Source organism: Typopeltis vanoorti, chromosome 16, assembly GCF_054136105.1.
Source record: "Typopeltis vanoorti isolate ZY-2024b chromosome 16, IOZ_Tvanoo_1.0, whole genome shotgun sequence".
In the NCBI taxonomy this organism is placed as follows: Eukaryota; Metazoa; Arthropoda; class Arachnida; order Uropygi; family Thelyphonidae; genus Typopeltis; species Typopeltis vanoorti.
The window spans coordinates 16,155,887-16,180,749 of record NC_143564.1 but is presented as its reverse complement, the minus strand read 5'-3'; the positions used below and the strand labels follow the sequence as shown (position 1 = coordinate 16,180,749).

Genomic DNA, 24,863 nt, shown 5'->3' with positions numbered 1-24,863 from the left:
CCAAAATCAGTTGACAAAAACATGTCAGACAAAGATAAGTGACCTCTCTCTTCTCAATAACGGACACATTATGCTTTTCATATGCTTATCACTTGCTCCAGTAAGTTGACTCCCTTGCCATTCTTATACTGCTCATATGTGTGATGAAAACATATATGGAAGCAATCATTTTTCCTGTGATTCATACTCTATCCTCAAAGGAACCATATTCTCCTACACATGAGCATGCCACTTCCAGTGGCATGCTCATGTGTAATGAAAACATGTATGGAAACAATCATTTTCCTGTGATTTGTACTATACCTTCAAAGAACCATGTTTTACACAGATGCCCATATCAGATAATGACCATGCTGACTTGAGGCATTTCTCTATTACTATATGCCCACAGATGCGAGACCCTTCAACACTTCTGAGCATGTCAAAAGGAGAATCCATTCCGATATTAATCAGTGCTTCGTGGGATGAGTGTTTATTATTATACATCAGAAAATTAGCTTTTCTTTTATAAAAATTCTAGTTCTTAAAGTGGTAACTATTTTGCTTGTGCAACAGTTGGAAAATTTATGTATAAAACATATGATTTTGCATGTTGGTGATTAATTCATACATCCTTTATTTCTTTCTCCCCTTCAGCATGAATTGACTATTCTTGGCACTTTGCCAGACTAGGTTCTATGAAGTGCGGGTATACAATACTAGTAAACACAGAACTAGAAAGGGACCTCCTTACTGAATAATTGCAAAGCAATTATTCCATAAGGTTTGCTTTATTCCATAAAGATTTGCTTTGGTAGTCCCATGTTGCAACTGCCTCTGCCTATACTTTTTAACAGTGACTCTATGGACACAATACTACTGTCGGGTAACATCAGCACAAATGGGAGAGTCAGGATTATTGAGCATGTGCTTGACAATAACGAACTCTCTATTCTATAATGGACACGATACATTTTTTTCATATACTTACCACTCACTGCAGTAAATAAGCTCCTTTGCCGTTCTTATATTGCTCATTCGATGAAAACATGGAAGCAATCATTTTCCTGTGATTCATACTATATCCTCAGTGGAACCATATTCTCTTACACAGATGCCCATATTGAAAAATGACCATGCTGACTGGAATCCTTTTCTGATACCATTTCTTACCCTAAAACATAATGGATGTGTTGTTGCTGAAACCAAAGCCAGTTGCAGACACTTTATGAAAAAACTTTGCTGGAATTTTGGAATTTTAGCAATAGGTTTTTATAATCTTGAATTTTTGTTATTATGCACCTGCTCAATCAGAGCTTAAATATATATTCCAATCCATGGTTTCTCAAGTAAGAGTATCCTGCAGTGGTTGCATCCTATCTATCATCAGAGTATATTAATATCTACCGGTGCCTTTCCCACATTGTCATTCAAATCTTGCAAAAAACGATCCTGCTCTGTCACTTTATTGGCAGTCTAGTCAGTGTAGAAACAGAAGAGAGGAAGTTGTTTTTAATAGGCTCTGCATGGGTCAGTCATCTTACACATTCTTATTGGTTTGAGGACTGACGATCCACCTATATATGAACAATACAGCATGTGTCTTACTGTATGCCATGCTCTTAGAGTGGCAGCACTTCACTCTGGAAAGGAATGCAGTTTTTACTAATTTTAGTTGAGCCATATACATTAAGGCAGATCTTGTTAGACAGATATAAATATATTTGATTATAAATGTGTTTTATATATAGATAATATGGCATTGATCAGTTTATAAACTTTTTCTCTTGCATAACATGAAATTTACTTATTTAGCTATTTATTTTTTATTACCTTATTATATATTTATTACCTGTAACCATTGTAATGATGCAGTATGACTTTTGCTGTCCTTGCACCAGTAAACATCACATCACGTCACTCAGAGAATCTTATTTCTGAGAGAATTTTTATCCTGTTGTTCTTAGATGATTACGAGATTGTTTTGTTTTTTAAGTTTATTAAGAAATTTTATTTATTTTTCTGTTTAATAGAAGATAAAACGACTTTCTTCTTATAAAAACCCAAATAAAACCACTTCAGGCTCTAATTAGGGAATATATTATTATTATGAAGAGACACCTCCTGGGAGTCAGGGACTCATCGAGGGAGGCCACATACTACACACATCAACTATCAACTACTTATTCTTCAATTCATTCACACTGCTTGCACTCACAACATCCAAAAGCAATCCATTTCAATCACACACCACCCTTTGAGAGAAAAATCTAGCCCTCACACCATTCTTGGTGGCCTTCATTCTAAATTCTTCCTTTCCCCACCCTCCATAAATTGAAAAATTCCATCACTCGAAATCCTCTATGACCCTTTCAGAAGTTTGTAAGTATCAATCACATCACTCCTCTTTTTCCTGTTTGCTAGTGTCTGTAGTCTACAAATTCTCAGTCTGTCTTCATAAACAGTATTCCACAATCCTCATATCATTTTAACACTCCTTTGTACTCTCTCCAGTATATCAGAATCACAATGGAAACCAGGAGGCGAGACCTGCACAAAATAGTCCAAGTGAGATCTTATCAAGACCTTGTAAAGCAGCAAAATAACATCCTTATCTTTACATGTGAACATTCGTGTCAGCATTGCAATTATCTTTTCAGTTCACGTGGAAAGGCTTATGTTCATCACACATGTTGAATTCGATTTAAATGGTATTGATGCGAACACAGATTGATAAGAAAATAACTATTTATTATTTAAGTTAAGGGATATACATCCCATATTATTTCATAGCCGAATAAGAAACTCAGAGTTTCATGCCGAATATAGTAAATATATAAAGTTCGGCGAGTCCAAGTGTAAGCAAATACCTGGATAGTGTTACAACTGACCCTTTAGGGAGTGCAACACTGAGGCAACTCATGGTAAGGGTGGAGCAAGCTCCGATCACTATTCTTGATATTTCCCCATAATGTGAAACCCAGTTCCTAGGAACTGTATTACTGTTCTACATTATGAGTAAGAGAAGGTCACTACCCAGACCGGTTTCAGCCTTTATTGAGGTCTCATCAGTGAGTAGGTAGACCTAGAAATACCAAGTTTGTAGCAAACAGAACTTACATATACCCTACTATGAGAATTGCCAAGAAGGTATCCTAATAAATTATTAATTATATGAAGAGCCAAAGAAGCCTTTGGCTCTTCATATAATTAATATTTTTGAAAAAAGACTATACCTTTTAAATCCAAATAACTTTTAAATACCTTTTAAACTTTTGAAAAAAGACTATACCTTTTAAATCAAATTCAATATATCTTTGGAGTTGGATTTGCAATCTTTATTATTTATATATAGAATATATAGCTTTATTATTTATATATAGAACTTTATATATTTACTATATTCAGCATGACACTCTTTGAGTTTCTTATTTGGCTATGAAACAATATGGGATGTATATCCCTTAACTTAAATAAGTTTATATGTTGCTGAATTGAAGCCTTTGGTTCTTCATATAATTAATAATTTATTAGGACACCTTCTTGGCAATTCTCATAGTAGGGTATATGTAAGTTCTGTTTACTACAAACTTGGTATTTCTAGGTCTACCTACTCACTGATGAGACCTCAATAAAGGCTGAAACCGGTCTGGGTAGTGACCTTCACTCACTCATAATGTACAATGGTAATACAGCTCCTAGGAGCTGGGTTTCACATTATGGGGAAATATCAAGAATAGTGATCGGAGCTTGCTCCACCCTTACCATGAGTTGCCTCAGTGTTGCACTCCCTAAAGGATCAGTTGTAACACTATCCAGGTATTTGCTTACACTTGGACTCGCCGAACTTTATATATTTACTATATTCGGCATGAAACTCTTTGAGTTTCTTATTCGGCTATGAAACAATATGGGATGCATATCCCTTAACTTAAATAAGTTTATATGTCACCGAATTGAAGCCTTTGGCTCTTCATATAATTAATAACTATTTATTAACTTAAAAGCTAATATTTCGCTGGTATTATATCCAGCATCTTCAGAGCACACAAACAAGGTTTGTTACAAATGCGAGACAACCACAATCTGGTGTAACAGTGGGGCTAGTATAAGTAATTGCAGCATGCAACACAAGACTAAAGTCCTAATAAGGCACCATCTAAGTTTTAAAAAAAAAAAAGAAAAAAAAAAAGAACAGTAGTCCGAAGTTTTGAAAAAATAGTAGTCTTTGAAAGTTTTGAAACTTTGAAGGCTTTGGACTACTATTTTTCAAAACTTTCAAAGACTATACCTTTTAAATCCAATTCAATATATCTTTGGAGTTGTATTTGCAATCTTTGCCACATGGCCCCTAAACTTCAACTTCCTATCTATTAACATTCCAAGCCTCATCAGGCTTGGAATGTTAATTTCCAAACCTGTCCGCACAACAATTTAAAAATTATTCGAGAGCCATAAATATATTTTTACAAATAAGGAAAATTTAAAGTAATATTATAGTAAATTTATAGTAATATATAACAAGTTATAATATTAATTATATCTTTATTAAATGAAGAAAACATCACAGAAAAAATTGCTCTCATTGGTTTTAATCAATGTGAGCAATGAGCTTGCATTTCCTTACAAAATTTCTGTATGTCCGGTTTGTAACAAGGTCGTTTTTAATTTAAAGCACGATTCCAAGTTGGCATCAGTAATTTGACTCCTCAATTTACATTTAATGAAATTCATGTTAGAAAATGATTGCTGACATAAATATGTAGACCCAAAGATACTGAGAACACCAAATGCAAATTTTTTCAACTCATGATATGAGTCCGGAAGACTATTCCAGGTATTGAAAATCATTGAGTCTGCCTTCCGTAGTTATTTTATAGCAGTCTGCTTGCGCTGTGAAATCAGAATGCATTTTTTTTTTCCAGTTCTTCTATTTCAGTACCAAGACGTACAAATTTGGAGCTTCTTGTCTTTGCTTGTCAAGTCCAGCAATTGTATTTCAAAATTAGCCACGTCGATATCAAACGGAGAAAAATTTAATTCCTTCACGTTGGCATTAAGAGGATTTGTAACGAAAGCTAGAGTCGCGTTATTATTTCTGAATTCCTGAAACCTTTGAAGAAACGATTCTCTCATGTTTAAAACTGCTGTCTTGAAATAATCTTTGTTAATGAGGGCATTGTTTTCTCAGCGATATTGAGACAAGTTTTCCCCTCCCTGACATCGTGCATCTCAGTGCCACAAAGTTTTGTGAGCCTTATGAAACAAATGAAATCACTATTATGTGAATAAAATCCTTTAAAAATTTTATAAATGAAACTATGATAGTTTTATTTTCATTTTCAATTTTACTTCAGAGCCACAGGTCCAAACTTTTCTAAGTGGTAGTTCAGTCTCAGACACGAGAACTCACAAGTTTTAGTTTAAAAGAATACGTTTATTTGAACAAAAGGTATTTACACTAAAATCATATCTCAATAATATAAGGATAAACTCATGCATAGATTTTCATACTACTGTAATAAATCACTCAAATGTCCTAAATGTTAAAATCTCTCTTATATATCTCTTATCACACAGGCTCATCTAATTTAATGTCAACAGCATTAGTTAATCATCCTTATTCTTGTATCTCATTAGGATTAAGTGATGATCTCGTGGTTATGGAATTCTTGAATATTACAACCTTAGCTAAATGTACATGATATATTCACTCAATTAACAGTCACTGTTTTAGTCAGGACTAAACTCTTTCCTGTAAAACTTATATAAGTTATAGGCACAGTATAAGGAGCAGGGCCTTCACATATACTCAATCATTTAATAACTTTTTAATAAATTTAGTTTAATCCTTTCAACTTTCAACATTTAATAACTGTTCTGCTATAATGTCTCTCTTACATAAGAGATTAAACTAACATAGGAAGGTCTTATCACAGATGATTAGTCCAAATGGATCACTTAAATGGCTCGAGCAGGGCTATGCTCAAAGTTTTCTCTCCTTTTGTTTCCTCTCTTTCTGTATGATTGTTATATATAAAATAAAAGTTCTGCACCTTACCGGCTATTTCCTTAGTGAAGTTGGTTCCTTAACTTTAGTCCTTGTTTTCTTCAGACGTGGCAAGAGTCTCTTGTCGCTCCGCTGTCTGTTGCTCTCTTTTCTCCTTGAAGGATCTCCTTCGCCGTCCTCACATTGGTAGCAGATATTCCAATGGCTCTGTCTGCTGATCTGCCGATGTTCTGTCGGATATCTTGTGCATATCGGATCCCACAGCAATGTGGAATGTTGCTGGATACCGGAGACAAGCTTCCTCAGCCTTCACGGCCTTCGAACAGGAACACGAGAGTGTTCGTTTTTTTTTTGTTTTTAAGGAGCTGTGTTCCTGTGTTCAAACAGGAACACAGCTCCTTATATTTCATCCGCGAGCGTCCTCTCTCATTACTTTCGTCACTTAACTATTCCTGATTCGTCAGGTATTGATGATGTCACATTCTTTTCTGCACGCCTCTCTTGACGAAACTGTTACGGTTGAGGTTATCGGATGGCTATACGGTTTTTCTGCTATGTCACTGTGGACTCCTACGTAGTGATTTGACCTTCCGTTGATTGGTTGACATATGATTCTGATTTCTTTAACATAATTTTCCCATACTGGGCATGATTTTAGAATACAATTTGGACTATTTTATAACAATCTCACTAATTAAATTGATATACCCTCTTTGATTACAATTCATTTATTATTTCTTTACCCCTACTCTTGAGAGTATAAGCATGTTTTTTCTTAAGTCAATTTCTTCTCATGTTGGGTCCGAAATAAATGGCTGACTGTTAGTGGGCCAGTTATTTCCGACACAACAAAATGGAATAAAGCTTCTAATAAAATTTTATTCTATTCTTGATCTGTGTTTATATTGATATAATTTTGGAGTGCAGTTGAGTCAAATGAAATAACTTGTAATCTTTGTATTCATTTATTCTTCAAGGCTGATATTAAATCTTTGACCTTCCCACAGTTTTGTTTGGAATGATGCCATGTTATCATTTCCATTTTCTTCTCATAAAACCTCTCCTTGTGGGCAACCTGTTTGTGGTATGGGGACCTTCTGTGATGGTACTGGTCCTTTTCCTTGCTTTTCTTCCCATATTCTTTACCCTACTTCTCCTAGTCTTTCTTTACTTCTTGACTTTCAGAATACCATCAGTGGGATCTAACACCCATTTGCTGTATTTGCCATTTGTGGACATCTGGAAAGGGAGATCCTGGAAGTCATGGACTACTTTGGTTTCTGCTTCAGCAAGATGAACAATCCTGGATATTCCATCCAGTATCAGTCAGCTAGTGGACTTGCCTGCAAGAGTTAATAGTGTTGAAATAAGTCTCATGCCTCACATTGTCTGAGAGCCTAAAGCTTGCTATGGTGCTGGAATAGCATCTGTGACAACCCTGGCATTCTGCTTCCAAGCACATTTATTGTTGGCCAGATTGTGGGTATCTTTGTGTAGCTCTATGATGGATGGGGGGGGGGGGAGCTCTGGCACTGAAAAAACACCTCTTGAACGTGCATTATTCCTCCTGAGATATTTCAGGGTCCCTAACTAGGTTCCAGCCAAATACTGATACTATAGATATATCATTGGATAGCAGAAATAAGAAACAAAACGCTTGTGATACCAGAATAAATGTATCAGTGTTTCTGATCATCCATTGCAACAAGTGAAAAGCAGTAGGAAAAATGTCGGACTTCTTCATAAGGATTAAACAGTCAGGAAACTACTTTCTTGTGGAAACATCTAGTCAGCCACACTCAAAAAATTACCAAAGGCAACAACAACCAGGTGTTCAGAGTTTAAAGATCAAGGAATGACAGGTATGAGGTGCATTCTGATATGTAGGGATAGTCACCTGGTTCCAACTAGGAATATCATCCTTACTTTTGATACACCTAAACTTCCGACTTCTTTAAAAAGCAGGCTACCTTATCTGCTGAGATACTCTAAATGTCAGAAATATAGGCATGCCAAAACTGCTTGTCATTGCTCTACTATCTGTGCCCATTGTTGGTAGTTAAGAACATGATAATAAATCTTACTCTGCAAAGAAAGCTAAATGTGTTTTCAGAGAGATCATCCACCCTACCTCTAACATGCATGGGGTAGATGAAAAAGAAATTCAAAAGATTAAACAGAACTAAATATATCAGGATGCAAAAATGGTACTATTCAATGAGAACCCTGTTGGCAAGAAAAATATTGCCAGGATATCAGCATCCACTGAAAATGGATGCGTGGCACTCTGAGCCCAGAGTGCCAAGCATCCAAAAAAAAAAAAAAATCAAGACAGCATACAGTATATTTCCTAGATATCCTACCACACCGAACGTATTCGCTTTTAAATATGCTTGGGCCAAAACACTATTATTATTATTACATGACACCTCCAAAGAGTCCAAAGACTCATTGAGGGAGGGCACCTACTCTACAACTCTGTCTCCACTACTCACATCCACCAATGCCATCTATTGCCCACCACTATCACTAGTATTTCCACAGACAATTGCAAACATCCATGCCCACAGCGGGATTCGAACCCGCAGCCATTTGGCTGGAGAACTGACACATTAAAAACATTCTTGGATCCAATTCACATCATCAATTAATCAAACAACTCATGCAAAAATGCATGGGATAAATCTGGAAAATGTAGATCTCTATAACCTAGATGCAGAATACACCTGGGATGTGTTATAGCTCATCCTAAAGCTATTGCAGACACTTTGGGGGGGGGGGGGGGATTGCCAGAATCTCAGGAGTAGCTTCATATACTTAATATTGAAAGAGAAACAGTGACTAAGCTTTTTCTACCAATAGGCTAATGCTGTACAATCAGTAATTCATTAAGGTGTAACTAAAAAGAGCTCTTATATGTCTCACCTCAATCCAGTAAGTTCTGATGACATCCATTATGAGATGATAAAACAACTTCCATCATCTTCTATGGATCTCCTTCTCTTAGTGTACAACACAATACTTACAGAGGAAGATGATTCTTGGCATAAGTCAGTTGTCATTACCATTCCAAAACAGGAAAGGAGCCTCACAAGCAAACAATTATTGACCAGCTGTCCTTGTTATGATATTGGAAAAAAATGGTTATCAGACTTCTGTGGTATTTAAAAAGAAGTAATCTGTTCTGCAATACACATTGTAATTTTCATAGATATCATTCAACTTTGGTCCATAGAAACATGTATAAGAGATTCATTCCTGAAACAAGAACATCTGGTTTCATTGTTCTTAGACATGCAAATGGCTTATGACATATTAAGAGATCTCTATAACCTAGGTCTCAGAGGGTACCTGGCTGGATTTATTTAAAAGTTTCTGTCTGTCTGAGTCTTCCACATGCGAAGTACACTATCTCAGCCGTATCGTCAAGAACAGGATGTTCCTCGAAGCTCTGATTTAAGTGTAACACTCTTTGCTATCAGAGTTAACTTAATCACTAAATAGCTTTCTCCTACTATAGGCAGTGCTCCTTATGTTATGTTGATGACGTCACAATTTACTGTCACTCTTGTAACCTGAAGGTAAGAAAGTAGTTGATCATTTCTCTCTGTGGGTTCAAGTTTTCAGCAGAAAAAAGTATCTGTGCACACTTCTGTCATAAATCACTTTCACTTAAATTGATCACCAAAGGTTCGCATAATTCTTCGATAATTGCTTCTCTGTCCCAATACATATTTTCCAATGAGGTGACATGAGAGTAATATTTTCCCCAATTTTGAACTGTAATACTTTCAATCGCCTGTTCTGAATACATAAAAATTTCAATATATCAATATCCCCGATTACTTTGCGATGCCGAACAATTGGGCACTCTTTTCTTGACCATGTAAAATTCGTGAATAGTTCTTCTTATAATGTCTACATCAAAATCATTCAAAGCTACATTTTCAATGATTTTCTTTCTCTGGCACTTTTTTTTTTTTTTTAGGAGATTTAAATTTTGGCCTTCATCTTTTGATTCCCTACAAATTCTTTTAACAGTTGACTCCGATGCGCCCGCAATTGCAATGGCACGTTTTATGACTTGAGAAAGGTGACAAGGAGACTGCCTTCTAACGATTCTTTTTCGCAGAATGTCACCACATTATTCAATATTCTTTTGCAAGAGCTACTGAAAGGTTTAACACCACTTGTTGACTGTACTGGATCCATCATACAAATTAATAATAAAAAAAAATAATGTAAAAAAAAAAAAAAGCAACAAAAATCAAGCTACTACTTGTACAGCGACAGACAAGAAAGTACGTAATTTCGCATGTTAGTGACCAATTCGTACATCCTTCACAGCATGAATCGACTATTCTTGGCACCAAGCCAAGCGAAGCTCTACTAAGTGAGGGTGTACTATACTAAGATTCATTGCAGGAGATCCAAACCGTCATCACAATATCAATATTCTTGCACTCAAAACTGACTCAGGCAACCCATTCCATTCATTCACCACTCTCCGAGAGAAAATTCTAGTCCTCACACCCTTGCTAACCACAATCTTCCCCAACTTCTAGAGATGATGCTAAAACATTTCCCCTGCATCAATACTATAAAAGCCTTTAAGTAATTTAAATGTTTCTATCATATCTTCCCTTTTTGCCCTATCAACCAACTTTTGCAATATTCACAGACCACTCACCATCTTTTGTGTGTGTGTGTGTGTATATATATATATATACACACACACACAAAACTCACTTGCCTCTGGATCCTCTCCACCACTTGCTCATCTGCAAGCAACCCAGGTATCCAGACCAGTAAAGAGTAATCCAGTTGTTGTCATATCAAGGCTGTATAATGAGGAATGATAACTCCCTTATCTCTGCTTGTTAGTGTGTGTTCTTCAATAACAAAATAATCCTGTGAGCTACCCTGACTACTTTATCATATGTCCTCTAAAACTTCAGCTCTCTATCTTCTACCACCCCCAAATTCCTGACTTAATCAGTTTCCTGGAGTACAGTTCTCTCAGTGTGATTATATAGCTTGTAATCTTTGTATCCCAAAATATATACCTTGACATCCATTATGTTTTGCCCATATTGTCAGCCAATTTAAATCATCCTGCAAGCTCTCTGCATCATCTTGATTAACTATTACTCTACCCAACTTTGCATCAGTGAGATATTCAATTGTTTGCAACAGCAAACAACTGAATATCTCCTTTCAAATTATTTCCTAGATTATTTACGTATAATTTAAAAGCAGTGGTCCAAGCACAGAACTCTGTGGCACAGCACTAGTCACCTGCCTGCAGTTCCATATATACTCCTTTTTGGCATCTGTCCATCAGCCACCATCTTATCCATATTGCCAATTTCCTATCCATCCTCATTTCTTGCAATTTGTTTAATTGGAGTTCCATGTGGTATCCTGTCAAATGCCTTTGCAAAATCCAGCAGTATCATCGTGAAGCCATTCCCATTATCCAACTCAGTTGTCGCTCTATATAAAAAATAAGTAGATTACTAATGCATGACTGACCCTTTCACAAAGCCATTCTGCCCCTCGTACAGTATCATATTCTTATCCAACTATCATTGAATTCTCTTTTTGACCAACTTTCCAGTACTTTTATCACCACTCCTGAGATACTAATTGGTCTATAACTTTCTATCACAGACTTAGATCCTCCTTTATACAAAGGATAATTTTGCCCTCCTTCCACTCTTTTGGGACTTTGCCAGAGCTGAGACTTAAAGTAAACAACCTAATAAAAGGCATCACTGTACATTGTCTTAAAATGCAAGTTGATATCTCATCCTGTACCAAACATAACTGCATTCTCCCATAACATGTTTTCATGGGAGATTTCTCCATCTACAACCTTGCACTTTGTCAGTTAGAGGAGTCTCATACTCCATTATCTGTCTGCCTGCAATTGTTTAATCACATAGAGCAGCCCACTGATTTCTTTTCCATCTGTACTGATTATTCAAGATCTGAGACGAGTGTTGGCTGTTACTGTGTTTCCTTACAATGCTGTATTCAATCAGTTCTGGTTTAATTGCAGTAATTATAAAGCAGAGTTGCATGCCATTCAGCTTGCACTTGTGTATAAAAGAAAACTGCTGCTACAAAAATTTATGCAAACATTGAGTTCTTTTTAAGTCATCTTATCTTTTGTGTATGATCCACATCCAGTGTTTTGTCAGGTTTTTCAACTACTGTACAAAACGAAGCCCCCCTTAATTTTGATGTTAAGTGATGCTGGATTCTCAGTCACAATGGAATGAAAGGAAATGAGACTACAAATGCAGCTGCTAGAGCAACTCATGCCTTTTCAACGTACTGTTTGGCAGTCTGATATACAGGCTATAGGCAGTTTATAAGATGAAAAAAAAAACTAATTAATCTCCAGTGGCAGTCATTATGGCAGGAAGCACTGATAAACAAATTGCAAGAGATTAAGCCTGAAATTAAACACTGGCAGTCTAGTCAACATAGAATCAAAAGAAAGGATGTTTTCCAGGCACCACATAGATCACAGTCATCTTTCATTTACTGAGAACTGATGACCTACTTGTGTGTGAAAAATTTAACACGTGTTTCACAATTTTTTATATTCTGATGGAGTGTCCACATTTCACGTTAGAGAGGAATGAACTTTTTATGCATTTGGTGAGACTATATATATATATATATACACTCAGGCAGATGGACTCAGACAAGTTGCATGACATTATTAACTTTTTATAGAATCAATTATAGAATTATACAAACACATATGATTGCAAATTCTATTTATGTAGATAGTGTATTACATATTTTTTTTTTTTTTGTTGTTGTTCATAACATATTATTTACTAATTTATCTCTTTATGACTATTTATTAATATCCTGTCCACATGGTAGCATAGTGGCTATGCGCTTCGCAACCATATGCCTGGGGAAGGAGTGTCCTAGGTTTGATTCCTATCGACGACGTGAGGATCTTAAGGATCTTCCTCAGCCATGGCCAAATTAGCCAGTCTTGGGCGTGGACAGCAGGGTTTTTTCATCCCGCAAGCAGGCAAACTGATCCTGTGAACACACGGATACAGTCAGGAATACTTAAGACGGCATAGCTGACAACCAGCCATAGGTCTGAATTGTCAGCTATGCCGGTCCTGAGCCTGGATAAAAATAGGGGGGATTGAGGTGGTGCCGTACCTCCCCGTAAAATGGGCTCACGGCTGTTGAATCACCATATGAAATGAAATGAAAATTAATATCATGTATAATGCTATGTCATCCATCTAACCTTTGCACCATAAATCAACCAACCAACCAGTTCTCATAAAAATCGTGAATAACCTCATCACATCTCTTTCGGCCTTAGGAAACTTATGACTAATTTTGTTATGCTTTCTCAAATAAAAACTGATTTTTGAACTTAATGGTTGTTCTTATTGATATCAACAGTGGCCAATTCAGAAATAGTTTGCCCCTTTTTCATGAAATGGCATCAGAATTGTCTCATTAGAAGCTTTGCTTTCTTGTTTTTTACTATCATTCTGAAAAATTATGCCATTTTTAGTTGCGAAATATTTTATCATTGTTGAAGTATTTCCATCTATCCTTGATACTTTTGTTGAACATTTAATGCATTGATCTTCTGAGTTTTCTACTGCTTTGAAACCTTCCCAAACTGTTGATTTCCTATCATATTTAATTTTAATCATATTGCAAACAATCATGTAGTGCACATATGCTATTTTTAGTTTCTGGCCAATTAATGATTTTGAGTTGATATATATGTGATTGTGCAGACTGGAAGGATAAAGATTGTATTATTATTATATTGTATGGGCACCTACATGGAGTCTGAATACTCATTGCAGGAGACCCAAATTATTCACACAAACTATCATACCTCTCCTTGAACCCATTAATAGACAAAGCACTCACAGCTGATTCTGGAAACCGATTCCACTCATTCACAACTCTTCAAGCAAAAAATCTACTCCTCGCACCCCTACTAACCACACCTTTATTCAACTTCCAGGAATGACCCCTTGTTCTTGCTCCTCCAGCTAACTGCTGAAACATTTCCCTTGCATCAATCCTATAAATTTTTTTATAGGATTGAATGGAAAAATTGTGTCAAGGCCTTGTAAAAAGGAATAATTTCCTTATCTCTATTTGTTAGTGTGTTCTTCAGTAACCAAGTAATGTTATGGACTACCTTAGCAATATGTCCTCTAAACTTTAGCACTCTGTCTACCACCACCTCTAAATCTCTAGCTTCCTCTGTTTCATGGCATATAGTGCCATGAATGTGATACTCAGCTTGTAATCTGTTTTTCCCAAAATGCATAACTTTGCATTTCTCCACATTGAACTGACACCCAATTATACTCAATATACCAGCTATACTCACAAACTACTGTCACACACACACACATAAATTATCTTAATTTTATTTACTTTGATTTTAAATATCACAAATTAAAAAAATTAATGTTTATTAACAATGTTAATTGTTAAACCTGGGGAATGAAATTTTTTAACTCGTCAGTTGTGAACATGTTAAAATATACAAGGAAATGCTCATAGCACATACACACCAGTCAGAAGCTCTCTAATGAGGATAAACTTAAAAAGAAAGGCTGTGGTTCACAAATTGCTTGCATTGAGGCTAGTCCAGATTTTCTTAGGATTTCAAATAAGATTCTTGAAGAACTGTCATTTCAAAAAATGATGACTTCCAGAGGTCACAACCACCTCAAAAAAGCTGCAGAAAGAATGTACTGAAAAATGTATTACAGAAATTGCAATTCAAAGGTAGCATTTCTTCAGTAGTTCTTATTGACTCTGTCTTCTTTGAAAAGCATTGAAGGGATGTCATCACAAATGGTGATGACATTCCTTAAAATTTGGTGGATTTGCTTGAGAAATTTTGGAAAGATAGTATTCCACTTCCCACATCAGTTATGACTAGAGAATGATTGTCAAAACACTTCAGAAAGCAGGTAATCATCTTCATGACTGAATTTAAGTGGGATCCCCACAGCTTCAATTAAAACTCATTTGATTTCTATCCCTCAGTTACTTAAAGGACTGTGTGTTTTCTGCCAACTCTACAAAAATTGCAGAACCAAAAGAAATGATCAGAGAAAAGATCAGATCAATTCCAAGGGGTGTAATGCAAAACTTTACCATGAGACCCAAATAATGCATAAAACTAAGAGGGGTGGGGGGTATCTTTTACTTTTGTGCTATAGCTCCATAAGCAGAAAATACTGGATGATAATTTTTAAACTTTTGTTTGAATTAAAAGATGTCTGCCTTAATTTTTATTTCTTGGGCCTGATTCTCAATTTCTCTTGAGATGATTTGTGACCATATATGTCTCAGCAAGGAAGCCAGTTACAATTTTGAACATTAAAATTCCAGAGAAGGTGACTTCTTTGTGTAAATGAAAAAGGCTATTGAAAATTCACTATAACCTTTTTCATTTACTTCTAATTCTTATTTCAATATGATGCCAATACTTATTTTTCCATAATTATCGAAATACAAAATCAAAGTACAGAATCTAATCAAAAATCAGCTAATGCCTTTTATTTCCTTATATGGAGTAGATGAGGCCATTCTAACTTTCGGAGACTGAGTGGGCAGTTCAATTTTCACTGGTAGCCAATCAGAGATAGCTGGCCCAAGACTATTACTAATTTTAAGTGAAGAGACAGCTAATAAGTGCTGCCATCTTGTGGTCCCTAATCCTAACACAATAATTTTAATGTCTGAAATAGCATGGGTTCTAGGTTGATTTTCTTGAGTTTCTGAGAGAAAAAAATAAGTTGCCTGTGTCAGATCAACTAATTCAGGAACTGGTCAAAAAAAAAAGGCAAAAGATTTTCTATATTCTTTGACTAGAATCAAACTTAGAATGCTCTTCCTTTGGGCAGCCTAGCATTGAGGAGTGCAAATGCCACTTCCACTGAGCTACATAGGCTCCCCAGTAATAAGTATGGGGAAAGAGTATCTATTCATGAAATGGAGAAAACTAAATATAGCAACATGTCATAACAACAACAATCAATTTTATGTAGTCTCACAGCAGGAGCAAAGTATGATTTCTTACATGACAGTTTTCCTTATAGCACATAAAAATCAGCAGGTTTTGAATTTAAAAAAAAAGCATAGAGAAATAGTGTAGAAAGGAGAGTTAAACAAAATGTGTTGATCTTATTATTATTATTTTATTATTTTTTATTTTTTTGTAGGCTGGATGTAACCAGTATGTTTCAGTGACTCCCTTTTTAAATTCTGTCAGCCTGGATCCATTATTATATGCAGATTACTACCAAGTTCCTTGCAGTCATCACTTTATTTCACACAGACACATAATCTATAACTACAAGATAAGATAAATACCGTGATTACTTGAAAATGAAGAGTTGAGCTTTAAAGGAATCTTTGTGTTTGAATAAAGTGCAAAAGTTCTCTTTAACCACCGAACCATGTTTATACATCAGTAATTACCATATTACCATGGATGCAAAGTGACCATGAAGTTAAATATAATATTTGGATACTATTGATATAACATTGATATGAAGCTTATAGTTTTGATATTTTATCCATTTAGGTGATTAAAGACCACACTGTGTGTGTGTGTGTGTGTGTGTGTGTGTGTGTGTGTGTGTGTGTGTGTGTGTGTGTGTGTGTGTGTGTGTGTGTGTGTGTGTGTTATTTAAAACATTACGTCAGTAGTATAAATAACAAACTGGGGGTGAGTAATTTATTGAACTTAGTATTTCCAACCAGCATCTTCAAAGCACAAATTACAAATGTGGTAAGTACATGCTTAATTAGTTGTAGAAACAACTATCTAATTTTAACAGAAAAGGAATTAAAATAATAAAACAGATTTCTAAAATAATGTTGCCACATCATCCTAATCTCTCTCTTCTAGTAGTCAAAAGATTTCATCTCCATTTATTAATAAACTTCATTCCTCATCAATTCTTCCTCCAACTTACGTGAAAATTCAACCCAACTTTTTATCTTTTCCTCTTTAATTATTATTATGTATTAAACATGCTCAAGTTAGTACTGCTAGTAATAAACCAGATTGGAATATAAAGTATAAGGAAAGCTGTGTGCCTAAGGGGCTATTTTGCTTTATGTACGCTAATGCGTAGCAAGAACAAGAGGAAAAAGTTTTGGGTGTTGATTAGTTCCTCTTGGCCAGAAGTTATTGTCATTAGTGAAACATGGCTAACAGAAAATGATACAGTTAGTGGGATAAAATGTGAAGGATATATAGTATTTTCAGGGAAGATAGAGAGAGAAAGAGTAAATGGGATGGAGGTGATTGCTAATGAACTTCATCCAGAAAGAGGGCAGTGAAAATAGTGCATTTGAGGCTATGCTTGTAGACCTTGGGATGTGAAAGATGATATGGATTATATGCATCAGCAAATATTCTCATTGAGTGTATAGCAAGTAATTAATATGGAGGACATTAACTATGGAAACATAGATTGGAAGGAAGAAAGGAGAGAGGAGGAAGGAAGTGTAATTTATGCAGTTATTAAAGAATAATTACCTGAAGCAACATGCAATGGAAGATACCGGGAATTTGAGAGAGTGCTAGATCTAGCAGTTGCATCAGAGGATTTGTCTCTAACCTGGATGACCACATTACTGCCAGGTAGTGAGTGTTCGTGTGATCTTGATCTGGAAAGTGGCTAAATGTGTAAAATTTTCAGTTAATGCCATGGCATGAGAAAAAAACAGGGGTTGGATGTTGTGATAGGGCATGGGAGGTGATATAGGAGTGGTTGAGGGAAGTAATACCAGACTTGCATACCTTGAATTAGGAGAATAAATTAAATGGGAATTAAAAAATGAATGAATAGCATTAAGCAGGAGCTTAAAAAAAAAAAAAAAAAGAGAGAGAGAGAGAGAGAATTTACTGAGAAAAGTGATGAGCAGTATAAAGCACAGGCCAGAAGGGTGACCAGTGTGTTAAGCAAGGGAAAAAAATTGTACAGGCCAAAAGCACTCCCAACGAATTAGATGAAACTACTATATTAAATTAGATTAAATTACTAAACTAAATTACTAATCAGTTTGTAAGGATATTTCATCCAGGTGTAGATATTGCAGTAAGAAGAGATCCAAGGACAGTGGAAATAGAAACAGGTGAACTGCAAGTGCAAAGGATATTACAGCACCTTAATGAGAATATAGCTGTGGGATTAGATTAGAGTACACATAATTTAAAATGAAAAAAAAAAAAAAATGTGACAAACTGGGGTTGAACTTTCCTCAAAAAATGTGAAAATTATTTTCATAACCTAAAATGCACAATTTTGACCACAAAAATTGTCAGTGCAAGTTGAAACACAGTTAGGAAAATTTAAAAAGGTACCCATGCTTGCCTGTTATGTTGTTTTAATGCAAAGTAATTGTGTGTTTGTAACAGCTAATTAAGTAATAATAAGTAATTTGGGATGTTGGTGGATAGGAACCTGAAGTGTAGAGGTCATATTCCAAAAGTGGCTAGTGGCTAAAACAGTTCCTTGGATTACTTGGTTACTGAAGAACACCCTGATGAACAGAGAAAATAGGTTATTGTACCTCTTTATAAGACCCCCCCCCCCCCCAACTAGACTATTTACACATATCTGGTCATCTTCATTTCTTGTGGATGAGGAAAAGATGGAAAGGATCCAGAGTTGAGTGACCAGGATGATTGCAGGTGTATGGAATTCTTATGAAGATAGGTTGAAAATTTGTGGATTGCAGAAATTAGCAAATAGGCAGAAAATGGGAGGTATGCAATTTAGACTTACAAATTACTAAAAGGTTTTTACAGGATTGATACAGTGAAAATTTTTCACATCCAGTCTGGTGTGTGTGTGTGAGAGAGAGAGGGCAGGGAGAACTAGGGGCCATTCCTTGGATATTGAGTAAGGGTGTAAGATTAGATGTGTTGCTTGGAGAGTGGTGAATGAATGGAATAGGTTGCTAGACTGTTGTTGGTGCCCTGTTGGTAAATGAGTTCATAGTGAAGTATGGATATTGAATACTGTTTTTCCTGATGTGTAGGGCCTCTTTGATGAGTGTGGAGTTGCTCTTGTAATGATGATGACAAGTTTTTTTTTTTTTTTTTTCCCACAGCTTTTTTGATAACAATTCTATCATCATTTGATCTTAGTCTTTATGAAAACTTTTGAAAAGCTTTATTTTTTAACTGAATGCATCTGTAACTGTCTCATTCCACCACCATCTTTGTCTTCTGTTTTAATTTTTTTCCCACAGACCTCTTCTACTGTTCTTCCTTCCATTCTCAAATTTTTCCATTATTCATCTGCATTATATGTAATTAGCTTATAGACCTTGGGTCTGATCTAAGACTCAGTTTCTTGCTTTATGTCATCTATTTCATTGTTCACAGATTTCTCTCTCTTTTTAATTGTAACATTTCTTTTCAATACACACCTTCAAGGTGATTATAATAAGCCTTCATCTTAAAGCTGGAGGCTTATTATAACCACCTTTGTCAAGGATGAAGTAATCTGTTATCGATATTAGCTCATCAACCCAGCTAGTGTTTTCTCAAACTGCCTCTTGCTAATTTTGAGATTATTTCTTTGACCAAAATTGAATGGTTCCAAAATTTTTTCTAGTCCTGTTCTATCTTGTCCAACCTGTGTATTAAGATATCCTAACATCCACTAACTCCATCTTTACTTGTAAATGTTAATATGTCAGTGTCATATATTAATAAATCCACTGCCAGCTTGCTGGGCATATTGCAGCTTGACTAGAGTCCATTAGCCAGAATGTTCTGGGTTCTAATTTTCATCCATCAGGCATCCTCTGCTAAATCCACTGCCATATCATACATGTAGGCTTGGATGTGGAGTTGAGCTTTGTGAGGCTAAAAACAATTGTTAATGATATGTTAGGTGACTGTAGTACTCACACAGCCTGACACATGATTAATGAGTTATTTGCATGTCCTGGAAGTTGACATGATATAAATTTTTAATTCATATCAAATATTTAAATTAAAAAAATGTGTTATAACAATCTGAGGTGCGTATTGTGTGGATATAATAATATTTGTGCATATTTGCTATATCATAGCATTACAGTTCAATTTTGTTTTATTAGGAAATGGAAAAATTAAAGGCCGATAATCAGCGCTTAAAAGATGAAAATGGAGCCTTAATACGAGTCATCAGTAAGCTATCAAAATAATGGAGTAGGCATAATCAGTATATGGTGAAGTATTTTTTTTTTTCAATGGAAACCACATTGTCTTCCACTGTAGGACGCTTTTAAGAAGGAATGACATGTTCTGAAGCATTTATTCTTTGCAGGACAACACAATATTCATTCATAATGGGGATGTGTGTGTTCGTGCGTGCGTGTGTGTGTGTGTATATATATATATATATATAGCTAGATAGATCTGAATGAAATGGTGTAAAGCTTTGTGCTTAACTTTTTAGATTTGTTGCTCAGTTTCTTTTTCCCTGTGGTGCACTTTAATTATATTTCTTTGTCCTGAGTTGTTTTATTTGTAATTATCCTGTAAAATAGCATGCTGTTTGTTATTGTTTGTTATATTATATATCCGATATCATTATGTAATCTAGTCGCATGGCATATGTTTTGCTTATTCCTTTCTCACAAAAATATGTGGAATTATTCAAGACAAAAGGATGAGTGATTGCAATAATTGTAAAGCACCACAGGGTGAGGAAATTTAGCTATCATTTAAATTGGAATAATTCTGGTTCCTTTTTTATTTTCCTTAAATTTTTTCATTGTGAATGTATTTACATATTTCACTATGAATTAGTTTCAGCTGATTTCTTAACATAAATATTTGGGAAAAAAAAGTCAAGTTTAGAATAATAAAAATTACAATAAGAATAAACAAATTTGAATTTCTTTTAAAGCTTTTTTTTTTTTTTTTTTTTTTTTTTTGTAAAATTTTTAAAACTAAAAGAGATATATAATTCTTAAAAATAGCATCTTTTAAGTTACTGTTTTCTCACTGTATAAATCATAGTTCTTGTACTTGTGTATGTGTGTGTGAATATGAGATGCATGTCTGTGAGAGAGATAAAAGCTGGGGGGAGGGCAATATGCAAATTGATGCATCCATAGGTGTATCTAATTAATTTCACAATCTGTATTTTGAACATATTATGTTGACACATGTGCCTTTCAGAGATGCCTTGATATGTCATGCAATATGCCATTATAAATCATGGTGGCTCAATTGAACTGTTATTTATTTGAGCATTGTATTTTGTATTATAAAATTAATTTATAAAACCTAAATCTCATGTGTTTTTCCCCCATTTATTGTCTCAGTAAATTGAAAATATAAACTTAATAAGGCATTTAAGAAAAGTGGAATTTAATGTTGAAATAATTATTGTCTTTAACAAAAGATGATTTTCTACTACATTGCTTTAAAATATAAATATGTTCAGAAATCTTCTGTTTTGTTAAGAATGTACACATTGTAATATTTTGTGATCAGTGACTACATAAATGTAAGTGAAAATTGTTGGAATGTCAAATACAAATGTTATTACCATTTGATTCCTAGCCGACTCTAAGGAAAGTTTCATAGATGTATTGATCATAACCTGGTTTATGAATTATGTCTTTCAAGAGATGTTGTTATTTCTTTTATTTTTGTGAGTAAACTTGTTTGTTCTGTTCTTACCTCCTTTGTCAGCAAATGAACTGTTAATACGAGCCATTTATTGTAGTATTTATGAAGTTTTTTAACTCTGGAAAAACTGTACAGATTTAGACATGATATTAAAGTTTTCATAAGCTTTTCCTTTATAAAAGTTTATTTCGAGTGCTTCTTATTTTTTTTTTGGTTGTTAATGCATTGTCAATGATTCAGATAGAGTATGAAATAAAATAGAGCTTTTTTTCCCTCTCATTTAATATGAATCTCACCCACAAAATGGTTGTAATTAATATATTATTACTGTGAGTGAGCTAAGAGTTCAGTAATCCAGAAATCATGATTAAATACCATATATGGAATGTTTCCAAGTTGCTTATTGGAGATCTGAAACAAGTAGCGGTCTCACACTAATGAAATGAAATTCATCTACTACCTTCCAAAGACATTTCCAAATATCCATGTTGTATAATTGATGGTTGAATAATAATAGTAGTAGGAGCAAGACTATTCATTTTTACAGCCAAACCGAAATATGTTATTCAGCTATGTTACTTAAGAAAAACAGTCTCATTTCCTGTATAGAATATAATTTTAATTTATATATAGGAGGTGATGAATTTTCAGTCACCTCTGTCAACGAAATGACTGTATTTTCTAGTAATTATGCAAAAGATACAAACAGTTTGGCTGTAAATATCTGCATCTTTCAGTTGAAGCTCTTTTGAACATATTGTGATCAAGAAAACAGTATTTTGTTTTGGACATTGTCAGTGACTAGCTTGATTGATCATATGAATAGCATTGCTACACTCTAGTCAGTAGGCTGTGGGTTCAAATCCTACCACAGTTATTATTATTATTATTATTATTATTCCTGATACCTCCAAGGAGTCCGAAGACTCATCGTGGGAGGACATCTACAACTGTCTCTGCACCTAACCTCTACTACGAATCATCTCTATCAACGCCATCTGCCGCCCACCTCCAACACCACCACAACTAGTAATTTTTGTCTGTAAATTGCGTGTGTTCTGAAGGGCCGATTTGTATGTATGCGGGATGAAAAACCCGAGTTTCCGGGAGAAAAAACCCTGCTACCTCCGTATGAGATCGGCTAACTCACCTTCGATTGAAATCGACCAGATAAAGATTCCTCCCGTCGCGACGAGAATCGAACTTAGGCCTATTCCAATCGAAGGGCGCAATGTACCGTCGTTCTTCCAATTGCGCTACGGAGGCGCTTATAAATATTAGAGTTCCTTCTCTGGAACAGGTTTCCTGATAGCTCTTAACTCACTCTGTTAATGTATTGTTAGTGGGTTTACAAACTCTAATGAAAGGAATTTAAATGTAAAAAAAAAAAAAAAATTATTCAAGTCTAAATTTGCCTCTTAAAATATTTAGTAAAAAAACTAACAGTTTGTATAATTCTTTGTTGACCATTTCAATTCTTAGACAAAAGACATGTCTTCTATTCATAGTTTATAAGAATTTTACTGATTTGTACCAGACCGTAATGTTCATGATATATTTCTATTTTGATTGTCTTATAATTTTCAGACCACCTATAGGGGAAAAAATATATATAATATACACACACACACATCCAATTTACCTACATTATTTTTGTTCTTCTCAACCACACTAAAGTATGCTTGATACACTATTAGAAGAATATTGATTTTTAGGAACAGGGTCAACTAAGGAGAAAAACTGGCCTCCACATAGCCTGTAATGAATATGAAGATATGGTCAGAAGCCTCAATTGGGGCTTCTGACCTAATATCCAGTCTTTATCTTGTGACCTCCCCACTCCCATTACTAGACATCCACCATAAGACCAGTCAAACAAGGATCGGCTGGCAGTTTGGAATTTGGCCAATCATATTACTGGGTAGGGCAGTAGTGAATGCAGATGACGTCAAAATTTTGCAAGATGATTTGGATAGATTGGAGGTCTGGGCTAAGGAGAATGGATGTCAATTTAATGTGGCAAAATGTAAGGTTATACATTTTGGGGTGAAAAGATTAGCAGCAGTTGACTACATTGGTGGAACTGTACTCCAGGAAATTGATGAGGCACGAGATTTAGGAGTGTCGGTGGATAAAGGAGTTGAAGTTTAGGGTTAACTCCTTAAACTATGGAGTTGCATAAGGGGGCACATTGCAAAAGTGGCCAAATCAGCTCATCAAATCACTTGGTTGCTGAAGAATACGTTGACAAGCAGGTTATTGTTCCTCTGTATCGAGCCTTGATAAGACCCCATCTCGACTACTGTTTCCAGATTTGGTCACCTAGGTTTCTTCTTGATGGGGAGGAGGTGGAGAGGATCCAGAGGTGAGTGACCAAGATGATAGCAGGTCTGTGGAATGAACCTTATGAGAACGGGTTGAGGATTTGTGGGTTGCAAAAATTGGTTGATAGGCAGAGGAGGGGAGATATGATTGAGACATTCAAATTACTGAAGGGTTTCTATAAAATTAATTCAGAAGATATTTTTGAGAACAGGGCTGGTTGTGGGAGGACTAGGGGACATCCATGGAAACTGGGCAAAAGTGTGGTTAGTAAAGGTGTTAGAGCTGGGTTCTTTACTTTTAGAGTGGTGAATGAGTGGAATGCGCTCCCAGTCTGTAGTGGATGCTGTGCCAGTGAATGAGTTTAAGGCGAGGTATGATAGATACTGTATGAATGTCGAATAGTTGTGATGAATATGATTTGGGGCCTCCCTCGATGAGCCTAATGACTCCCTGGAGTTGCCTGTAATAATAATAATAATATATTCTATATTGGCTTCAACTAGAAACAAACAAACAACAAAAAAATTTTTAAACAGGATGAAATGTCATGTATTGTCTGATTTTAAAAGGCCTTAGCTTTTTCATTGAAAATCAGAATCAGCTAGTGGAATAAACTCAACATTAGCAGAATTGAAGGTAGACATCATCAGCATAAGAAGTATCAATGGAAAAGAATGTAAACTATCTACTGGATTTCTGGTTTAGCACATGAACTAGTCATTACAAAAACCATGTTCTAACATAAAATCCTCACAAATTCACTTGAAGAGAAGCCACAAGAAAAAAGTAAATTATCATAAAAGATGAAAAGAAATTATATTCTTGGTTACATCCTTTACCAAGTGTAAACAGGGA

General features: G+C 35.2%; 1 protein-coding gene across 2 annotated transcripts in view; it reads left to right on the top strand.

The window, feature by feature from the left end:
• Positions 1-21,852, top strand: part of LOC150097869 (uncharacterized) — a 622,248-nt gene extending 600,396 nt beyond the window's left edge. For both annotated transcript variants that reach the window (XM_090405962.1, XM_090405961.1), the window contains one exon: positions 20,159-21,852. In XM_090405962.1, the coding sequence (XP_090262088.1) occupies positions 20,159-20,245 (87 nt within the window). In that variant the 3' untranslated portion in view covers positions 20,246-21,852. The remainder of the gene's footprint in view (positions 1-20,158) is intronic.
• The last annotated feature ends 3,011 nt before the right edge of the window (positions 21,853-24,863 follow it).